This window comes from Heloderma suspectum, chromosome 2 (assembly GCF_057233095.1).
Source record: "Heloderma suspectum isolate Gila_16-S chromosome 2, 16-S_ref, whole genome shotgun sequence".
In the NCBI taxonomy this organism is placed as follows: Eukaryota; Metazoa; Chordata; class Lepidosauria; order Squamata; family Helodermatidae; genus Heloderma; species Heloderma suspectum.
In genome coordinates, this window is record NC_139459.1 from 361,285,011 (window position 1) to 361,295,833 (window position 10,823).

At 51.4% G+C, this 10,823-nt stretch overlaps 1 protein-coding gene across 1 annotated transcript; it reads left to right on the forward strand.

The window, feature by feature from the left end:
* On the forward strand, positions 1–471 carry LOC146355647 (uncharacterized). Its single transcript, XM_084829955.1, has one exon. It carries the CDS (start codon positions 1–3, stop codon positions 469–471), a length of 471 nt encoding a protein of 156 aa, XP_084686081.1.
* Positions 472–10,823: the final 10,352 nt, after the last annotated feature.

A 10,823-nucleotide genomic window follows, 5' to 3' on the forward strand; every position in this document is an offset into this window, starting at 1 on the left:
ATGCAGATTGAAAGAGAAGACAATCGTTCCTATCTTCTCAGTCAACAGCACAAGATCATTGAACTTTTAGAGACATTAGGACTCAAATATGCCAACACTGTGGCAGCACCTATGGAAACAGATTTCCTCAAGGAGGAAGATGGTGAACACTGGTCAAACAATAGCAAGCACAGAACAGCAATAGGTAAACTCCTATACTTAACCACTCCTACCAGATCAGACATAGCAACTGCTGTAGGAATCCTAAGCAGAAAAAACAGCTCACACCTTGAAAGAGACTGGGTTGCTGTTGAAAGAGTGGTTAGTTACTTAAAAGGGACTACGGACTTCAGACTGAAATTGCCAGCTGGTAGCAATCCAGAACTGACAGGCTACACTTACGCAGACTGGGCTGGAGACAACTCCGACCACAAATCCACCAGTGGATACTTGTTCATGTATGGGAATGGGCCAGACTCCTGGGCCAGCTGAAAACAAACAGCAGGAGCTCTATCATCCAGTGCCATATCACTGTCTAAGTAAGTCTCTGGATGCAAATGGCATAGTGGGCGCCATTTGTGGCCGTAAAGCTGGTAAATTAACCTAAATGCAGCCATAAATGGCTGCATTTAGGCTAATCTACCAGCTTTACGGCCACAAATGGCGCCCACTGCGCCGTTTGCCTCCAGAGACTTACTTACAGCGATATGGCACGGCAATGGCTGCCGGCCGTATCGACATTAGCCTGTGATGCACAGCAGGCGGCTGGCTCCGCAGGATTGACGCAGAGACGGATCCAATCTGGACGGATTCTGGGGGGAGGCGGAGGTGAGTGCTCCATTCCGCCACGTGCCCCAATGGGGCCGGATTCTAAGAATCCGGCCTCATTGGGGTCCGTGGCAGAATTCTCCCCCATCCCTACATCTAGTCCAGAATTCTTTTCACACTGTGACCAACCAGCTGTCTGTGGGAAGCCCATAAGGAGGCATAGCAGCCTTTCAGTCATATTCCTCGCCAACGGATTTACATAGGCATACTGCCTGCGAGACTGCTGGAGGTGGCATAGGGTTAGTAGCCATCCATAACCCAATAAATTATAGACGGACAAATGCTATATTGTGGCCGTTGGGATGGGGGGTCTTCCCCTAATCCCTGGAGGGGGCGGTGTTAGTAGATAGCAGCAAGAACAATAAGGAGTCTTGGAGCACTATGTTCATTTCTGAGTCTTTAAGCGATCACAAGACTCCTTGCTGTTTCTCCCAGTCCAAAGCCTTTTTCTTATGTAATTGACCCATTGCTGGATAGGATTAGTCATGCAATAGCCACCTGAGGTTATCACATGGCAGGTTAGCCAAGGTCAGAAGGCCCCCGACTCCTGCCATCCAGAATTGAGGCACCGCATCCACCGCATGGGCAGATCAGGTTTCAAAGGTTGGCCTGTCCATCTTAATAATCCTGAGATCTTCAGTTCCCCCACATATGAATCCCCTTACCTGTGGGATCTTGTAGATGCCCATTATGGATGCGATCTCCCTTGAGGATTTGGAGTCAAGACCCCCAATAAGAGAGAGCAGTTGATCATGCCTGTCACATTTATAATTGGGAAGCATTTGCCCTCAAGTAGAAAGCAGAGAGAGGCTTTCTCATGCATCAGACTGACAACGTCCCTGTGCTGATAGATGCAGAAGCCGAGTGTTGTGTTGGGATGGAGCGTTGGATCCTTGTTGAGCTCAGTGATGGCAAACACCAAGGCCAGGGAGTGCTGATAGTTGATTATCGTTCTGTAGTTATGACAGTAATATTGGGAGGTGGGTGATGTCAGGGTGGAAACTGAGCCAATAGAACCCCAGAGCAGTTTTGATTCTGAGGAGGATCATCAATCCATGGGAGAGGAGCCAGCTCATCCCTCACAGGCGCAGCAGCTGGCAGAGATTCGTCCTGCTGGCATTCCTGAGATAGATAGTGATCCTAGCAGTGAGAGAGTGCGGGAACAGGGCTTGCTAGATGCTCGACACAGACGCAGGGAGCGACGAGCGATGGAGGGTGAGGAAAGGAGGCAAAGAGCCCATTTGGCATGCAAGCAATGGCCGCCTCCCGTGGACCCAAGGAAAAGAGGGAGGATCTGTCCCTAGCCCATAAGTTTAGGGTCTTCAAGTGACTCTCCTTCAAATGGGGATCAACTGCCTACTCGGAGCATAGGCTACTCTGCTGTTCATTGCTTAGTCGCTGGTGATTTGCATCTGAAAGAGTCATTAGGTTGTAAAAGGATTAAAGCCTTGAAAAGAATCCTTTCGTCTGTGTCTTGAGTTGGCTATTGGAGTCTACTGAAAGAGGCCGCTAGGGCGCTCCTGACAGCTTGATCCCCATTCCTCTTTCTCTCTCTCTCTCTCTTCTCCTACTGCCGAATGGAGGGTGCCAGGGACCCGGCGGTGCAAGCTCTGGCGCAAGAGAACCAGATTCTCCGTGATCAAGTGGCTCAACTGACGACTGCCGTACAGAATCTACAAGCTGCGGTTCAACCCCCACCACCTCTGATTCCCCCCCACCGCAAGTGCCCAGTGGCTTTGCCAGAGACGTTTTCTGTGGAGAAAGGACTTTTTCAGATTTTCTGGGCCCAATCGGGGCTGTACATGCGCCTTCAACCTGAGGATTTCCTAATGGAACAGGTTCGTGTGGGCTTCATCATTAACCTACTTTCAGGCGTGGCAGCTAAAGGGGCTTTGGGACTTCTTCTCGCTAATGACCCCCTGCTCAGGGACTATCAAGGTTTCATGACAGCGATGGCCAGATTTTGCAGTAACCCCCTGCGCATGCAGATGGCTTCTTGAGAGATTCGCCGCCTCAGGCAGGGCAAGGACTCAGTTTCCAGCTATGCAACAACTTTTCGCTTGCTGATGCAGGATTTACAGTGGAACGATGCCGCGCTGGTGGCTCAGTTTTTGGACAGTTTGAATGATGAGATCTTGGATGAGTTGGTGCGCACGCCTAGCCCGCCTACTTTGGAGGACCTCATCCAGACCTGCCTCCAGATAGATAGTCGGCTGGAGGGGCGCCGACAGACCTGGCGGGGTGCCGGGGGCCGAGATTTCCCTCCTCCCATTCCCCCCTGTTATCTGCCCCCTCTCCCACCCCCCACTCCTGTGGTGGGGGCAGAGGAGACCCCGATGCAGCTGGGAGCTACCCGAGCCCCACTGCCACCGGAGGAACTAGAGTGGCAGCGCACTGAGCGCCGATGCTTTCAGTGTGGAAAATTAGGACATTTCGCCAAAACCTGCCGCACTAGACCCGCAGCTCCTCCGCCTCTCCCTCCTCTCCTTCCTCCTCCTCCTTGCTCCCAGGCCTGATTAGGCTGCCCTCCAAGCCTGTTGGGGGTCTCCAGTGTGGGGGTCGGTTCCACACCCGGTGGGTACCTTCCGCAACCCCCCCACCCTCCCATCTGCTATTGCATGTTCACCTCCGCTTCTCCCAGTAGGGTGGGGTGGAGGCCCTGGCTTTAGTGGACTCAGGGGCTACGAGCAGTTTCATGGATGAAACCTTCACCCTCTTCCACAAGATTCCTACCCTGCCTCTTCCTGCCCCCTTGGCAGTGGAGACCATCGATGGGCGTCCCCTTTCTTCGGGCGTGGTGACCCGGATTACAGCTCCGCTCACTCTGCGCGCCCAGTCCCACGTTGAGCAGATTCAGTTTCACTTGGCCAAGGTTCCCCAATACCCTATTGTGCTGGGTGTTTTCTGGCTTTCTAAGCATAATCCTCAGATTTCTTGGAAGCTTCAGCAAGTGGAGTTTGCTGCCTCCCGATCGAGGCGCCAGTCCCAGTCCAGGCCTTAACCCTTTCCTCCCCCTCCTCATCTGCTTCTGGCAGTTCTTCAGCTACCGTGATCCTCCCAGAGAAGTATGCAGCTTTTTCGGATGTTTTCGATAAGAAGGAGGCCGACCAGCTCCCCCCATCGCCCATTTGACTGTGCCATTAACCTCATTCCGGGGGCAACCATCCCCGCTGGATGACTGTATTCGATGTTGGAGCCGGAACTTTGAGCTCTGCGTGAGTTTTTGGACACAAACCTCAGACGTGGCTTCATTCACCCTTCCTCCTCCTCTGCCTGCACCCCTACCATCTTTGTGACCAAAAAATCTGGAGAACTCCACCCGGTGCACAACTACAGAGCCCTCAATTCGGTCTCAATCCCTGACAAGTACTCCCTCCCCCTGATCCCTGAGATGCTGGAATGCCTGGGGCGAGATTTTCAAGATTTTCACAAAGTTGGACCTGCATGGCGCCTACAGTCTGATTCACATCCAGGAGGGGGATGTGTGGAAGACCTGTTTTGGCACCCGGTACGGAGCACACAAATACCTAGTGATGCCATTTGGGCTCACCTGCGTGCCCCCCCCTCCGTTTTCACGTTTTATGAATGCCATCTTCCAGGACTATTTGGCCACTTTCCTCATTGTGTATCTCGATAATTTACTTATATTTTCTGAGGACCCCCACGCCCATCAGCACCATGTCTCCGCCGTCCTCCAGCACCTCTGCAAGCACCATCTTTATGCCAAGCTGGAGAAATGTGTGTTTGACCTAACCTCTTTGGACTATCTTGGCTACATTATCTCAGCTGACAGTATCAGGATGGATCCTGCAAAGGTCCAGGCTGTCCTCTCCTGGCAGGCTCCATCCACCAAGAAGGACTTGCAACATTTCTGGGGTTTGCTAATTTTTACAGAAAGTTCCTGCCCAGCTTTGCTCGGCTGACATCTCCTCTCACAGACCTCCTTAAGGGCAGAAAATCTCCTTTTCATTGGATGGCATCAGCCCAACAGGCTTTTGAGGAACTTAAGAAGCTTTTTAGTTCTGAGCCGATCCTGTTATATCCCAACCCGAGGAAGCCTTTTGTGGTGCAAACTGATGCCTCTGACTTTGTGGTGGGGGCGGTGCTTTTTCAGCCAGATTGGGCGGGCGGTGGGTTGCAACCCTGCACCTACCACTCCAGGAAGCTGAACATGTCTGAGAGGAATTATACCATCTGGGAGAAGGAACTGTTGGCCATCAAGTCAGCTTTGGAGACCTGGCATCATCTGCTGGAGGGGGCACAGCACCCAGTTGAAGTTAGAACTGACCATCGCAACCTGGAACGTCTTCAGACAGCCCATGCCTTAAACAAAAGGCAGATTAGGTGGTTGCTTTTTTTTCCCCGGTTCCACCTTAAGATTTGCCATGTGAAGGCCTCTGACAACCTACAAGTGGATGCTCTTTCTTGTTAGCTGGACCTTCAGTCAGGAGGTGAGGGAAATCCCCCCCCCTCTGATTTTTCCCCCCAGAGCCTGGCGGCAGCTGCAGTGCCTCACTCTTGGGAGGAGCTCCTTCACTCTGCACAGGCTCAGGATGCTTTTGTTCACACAAAAGTGGAGGAATTGGGGCTAGGCTCTGCCCCCCCCACTCTACCCCCTTCTCTTTGCGAGGTGGCCTGCTTTACCATTCCGGTCGGGTCTATGTGCCTCCTAGACCCCTCCACAAGAAGGTCCTCCATCAGTGCCACGACTCCCTCACCGCTGGGCATTTTGGCTTCATCAAGACCCTGCACGGAGTGACGCGGGATTTTTGGTGGCCTCGTGTGTGTTGGGACGTCAAGACCTATGTCACCTCCTACCCAACCTGCCAGTGGGTGAAGGCCCCCTCAGGCAAGCCCACAGGCTTGCTTCACCCCCTGCCTACCCCCTCAGGACCTTGGAAACCGCTTTCCCTTGACTTCATCACTGACCTCCCTCACATGGTAAGACCACCATTCTGGTGGTGGTAGATTTGTTTTCTAAGATGGCCATTTCATCCCCTGCTCTGGGTTGCCCACAGCCAGGGAGACGGCGGAGCTGTTTTTGGCGCATGTTTTCCAGCTCCACGGATGGCAGGAGGGTCTCATTTCGGATAGGGGAGCCCAATTCACTGCCCATTTCTGGAGGGAGCTACTTGGGCTTCCTGTCACGCTCTGTCTTTCCTCCGCCCACCATCCACAGACGGACGGTCAGACCGAGCGCACCAATGCGACTCTGGAGCAATATTTGCGCTGTTATGTCAATTACCAGCAAGATGACTGGTTTTCCTTGCTGCCTCTCACAGAATTTGCTTATACTAATGCCTGCCATGCTTCCGCCCGCCAAACTCCAGTTTTTGCCAATTTTGGTTACCACCCCATAGGGATGGGGGAGAATTTCTCCCCGAAACTTTGGGGGGCCAAGTGCCAACGTGTTCGGCCCCCCGAAGTAGTTTCAGGGAGAAATTCTCTGCACCCCCCGCCCCCTGCCCCCCCCGGGAGGGGACTTACCTTTCCCGAATGTCCCTTCCGGCGGCGGGTCCCGGCGGCAGTTCGGCAGGTCTTCGTCAGGGGCGGCAGCCGGTCTTTTGATCGGCTGCCGCCGCCGCCGTTCCAATAAAAGTAAAAAAAAAAAAAACGCCCCCGTGATAGGCTACGTGATGATTAACGTAGCCTATCACAGCTAGATTTGCAAAGTCAGCCATGATAGGCTACGTAAATCGTCACGTAGCCTAACACGGGTGACTTAAAAAAAAAAAAAAAGCACGTACGGATAATGGCGGCCCCCATAGGGAGCCGCCATTCACATTCCTTCTTTGGTCACTGTAGTCTACGTAAATGTTTACGTAGACTACAGCGACCAAATAAGGAACACGAATGGCGGCTCCCTATGGGGGCCACCATTTGCGTACGCGCTTTTTTTTTTTTTTAAGTCACCCGTGATAGGCTACGTGACGATTTACGTAGCCTATCATGGCTGACTTTGCAGATCTAGCCGTGATAGGCTACGTGAATCGTCACGTAGCCTATTATGGAGGCGTGGTTTTTTTTAACTTTTTATTTCGCGGCCGGGCGAGGCGAGGCGCCTCCTCCCCGGCCTGAATTTCGGCCGGGCGAGGCGGGAAGCCTCCCCCCCCGGCCTGAACTTCGGGGGGAGCAGCGAAGTGCGTCCCCCCCACCGCGAAGCAAGCTGCGAGACCAGGTAAGTGGCTTTCGTGCACTCCTACCACCCCAAGGCTTTCCCGTCCACCTTTTGCTCCCTCTTCAGTGCCAGCAGCCCATGACTTTTTAGAGGAGTTGCGAGCAGTACACCACCTCTTACGGGACTCCCTCGAGCAAGCCAGGACAGCCTACAAGGCCTCCGCAGACCGGCGGTGCCAGCCGGGTCCGTCTCTGCAACTGGGGGACTGGGTTTGGCTGTCCACCCAATACCTCCACTCTCACTCGCCTGCAAGGAAGCTCGCACCTCGCCGCATGAGAATTTCCAGATTATGGCCCAGTTTAACCCTGTTGCTTTTTGCCTGGCTCTTCCCCCCTCCATGAAGATCCATCCTGTTTTTCATCGGTCCTTGCTGTCCCCTTTGGTTTCTGGTGACCTTCATCGCTCAGTCGGTTCCCTCCCACCGCCAGTGCTGGTGGAGGGGGAGGAGGAGTTTGAGGTTGCAGAGATTCTGGACTCCTGCCTTTCTTGCGGCCGCCTGCAATATCTAGTGGACTGCAAGGGGTATGGGCCAGATGAGCGAACCTGGGAACCTGGGGAAAATGTGTATGCTCCATTGCTGCTGAGGCACTTCCACCAGTTGTACCCCCACAAACCCGGGGCCCCAGGGGAAGAGCATGAGGGGGGGGCCTCATGGGAGCAGGGATGATGTCAGGATGGAAACTGAGCCGATAGAACCCCAGAGCAGTTCTGATTCTGAGGAGGTTCAGCAATCTGTGGGAGAGGAGCCAGCTCATCCCACACAGGCACAGCAGCTGGCAGAGATTCGTCCTGCCGCCATTCCTGAGATAGATAGTGACCCTGGCAGTGAGAGAGTGTGGGAGGGGGGCCTGCTAGACACTCGACGCAGATGCAGGGAGCGACGAGTGATGGAGGGCGCAGAAAGGAGGCGTAGCGCCTTTTTGGCATGCAAGCAATGGCCGCCTCCCATGGACCCAAGGAAAAGAGGGAGGATCTCTCCCTAGCCCATAAGTTCAGGGTCTTCAAGTGACTCTCCAAACAGGGATCAACTGCCTACTCGGAGCATAGGCTACTCTGCTGTTCATTGCTTAGTCGCAGGTGATTAGCATCTGAAAGAGTCATTACGTTGTAAAAGGATTAAAGCCTTGAAAATAATCCTTTCGTCTGTGTCTTGAGTTGGCTATTGGAGGGGACTGAAAGAGCCCACCAGGGCGCTCCTGACAGCTAGGCACTGACACCTTTCAAAAATCAGTGGCATTTCTGGGATAGGCACTGACCGTGCTCATTCAACATACAGTCAGGGCCAGAAGTATTGGAACAAGGATAACTTTTTTGGCAGTTGGCCTCTGTACACCACCACACTGAAGTTGAAAGGAAACACACCCAGATGGGAGCGAAGTCAGGACTGTCAGCTGTAATTCAAGGGGTTTGACAAAAGTGGGGCACTAACCATTCAGGAAGTACAGCCAGTGGCATACATGCACCCCCATCGCTGGTGGCTCATAAGTGATGGAACAAACCAACGTCATTTCAAACTTAAGGATCGCCTTTAATACCTGGAGGAAAATCCTTCGCAGTCAATGACTGCCTGAAGTCAGGAACCCATGGACATGACCAAATGCTGACTTTCCTCCCTTGAGATGCTTTGCCAGGCCTTTACTGAAGCTGCCTTCAGCTGCTGCTTGTTTGTGGGTCTTTCTGTCTTCGGTCTTGTCTTCAGTAAGTGAAAAGCATGCTCTGTTGGGTTAAGATCAGGTGACTGACTTGGCCATTGCAGAACATCCCACTTCTTTGCCTTGAGAAACTCTTGGGTAGCTTTTGCTGTCTGTTTTGGGTCATTATCCATCTGCAATCTGAAGCGGCATTATCCATTTGCAATCTGAAGGGTCCTGGAAGAACTATGGACAGAAGTTTGCAACATTGTTCAGGAGGCGGCAACAAAAAATGTCCCAAACAAAAAGAAGGCAAGATGGCTGTCTGCTGAGACACTGGAAGTAGCCCAAAAAAGAAGGAAAGCAAAAGGCAACAGTGATAGGGGGATATATGCCCAATTAAATGCAAAATTCCAGAGGTTAGCCAGAAGAGATAAGGAATTATTTTAAACAAGCAATGCGCGGAAGCAGAAGAAGATAATAGAATAGGAAGGACAAGAGACCTCTTCCAGAAAATCAGAAACATTGGAGGTAAATTCCAGGCAAAAATGGGTCTGATCAAAAACAAAGATGGCAAGGACCTAACAGAAGCAGAAGTGATCAAGAAAAGGTGGCAAGAATATATGGAAGATCTGTATAGGAAGGATAATAATATCAGGGATAGATTTGACAGTGTGGTCAGTGAGTTAGAGCCAGGCATCCTGAAGAGTGAGGTTGAATGGGCCTTAAGAAGCATTGCTAATAACAAGGCAGCAGGAGACGACGGTATCCCAGCTGAACTGTTTAAAATCTTGCAAGATGATGCTGTCAAGGTGATGCATGCCATATGCCAACAAATTTGGAAAACACAAGAATGGCCAACAGATTGGAAAAAATCAACTTATAACCCCATACCAAAAAAGGGAAGCACCAAAGAATGTTCACACTATCAAACAGTGGCACTTATTTCACATGCCAGTAAGGTAATGCTCAAGATCTTGCAAGGGAGACTCCAGCAATTCATGGAACAAGAATTGCCAAATGTACAAGCTGGGTTTAGAAAAGGCAGAGGAACTAGAGACCAAATTACCAATATCCGCTGGATAATGGAGAAAGCCAGGGAGTTTCAGAAAAACATCTATTTCTGTTTTATTGACTCTTCTAAAGTCTTTGACTGTGTGGATCATAACAAATTGTGGCAAGTTCTTGGTGGTATGGGGATACCAAGTCATCTTGTCTGCCTCCTGAGGAATCTGTGTAACGACCAAGTAGCAACGGTAAGAACAGACCACGGAACAACGGACTGGTTTAAGATTGGGAAAGCAGTATGGCAGGGTTGTATACACTCACCGTACCTATTCAACCTGTATGCAGAATACATCATGTGACGTGCTGGGCTTGATGAAGCCAAGGCTGTAGTTAAAGTTGCTGGAAGAAACATTAACAATCTCAAATATGGAGATGATGCCACTTTGATGGCTGAAAGCGAGGAGGAGCTGACGAAGGTGAAAGAAGAAAGTGCAAAAGCTAGGTTGCAGTTAAACCTAAAAAAAACCCGAGGTTATGGCAACCAGCTTGATTGATAACTGGCAAATAGAGGGAGAAAACGTGGAGGCAGTGACAGACTTTGTCTTCCTAGGCACAAAGATTACTGCAGACGCTGACTGCAGCCAGGAAATCAGAAGACGTTTACTTCTTGGGAGGACAGCAATGACAAATCTTGATGAAATAGTGAAGAGCAGAGACATCACACTGACAACAAAGGTCTGCATAGTTAAAGCAATGGTATTCCCTGTAGTAACCTATGCCTGCGAGAGCTGGACCATAAGGAAGGCTGAGCGAAGAAAGATAGATGCTTTTGAACTGCGGTGCTGGAGGAAAATTCTGAGAGTGCCTTGGACTGCCAGAAGATCAAACCAGTCCATACTCCAGGAAATCAAGCCAGACTGCTCACTTGAGGGAAGGATATTAAAGGCAAAACTGAAGTACTCTGGCCACATAATGAGAAGACAGGATACCCTGGAGAAGATGCTGATGCTAGGGAAAGTGGAAGGCAAAAGGCAGAGGGGCCGACCAAGGGCAAGATGGATGGATGATATTCTGGAGGTGACGGACTCGACCTTGGGGGAGCTGGGGGTGGTGACGGCCGACAGGAAGCTCTGGAGTGGGCTGGTCCATGAAGTCACGAAGAGTCGGAAGCGACTGATCGAATAAACAACAACAACATA

Excerpts from the sequence above, each read along its gene's own strand:
- LOC146355647 (XM_084829955.1), top strand. The coding sequence starts at position 1 with ATGCAGATTGAAAGAGAAGACAATCGTTCCTATCTTCTCAGTCAACAG.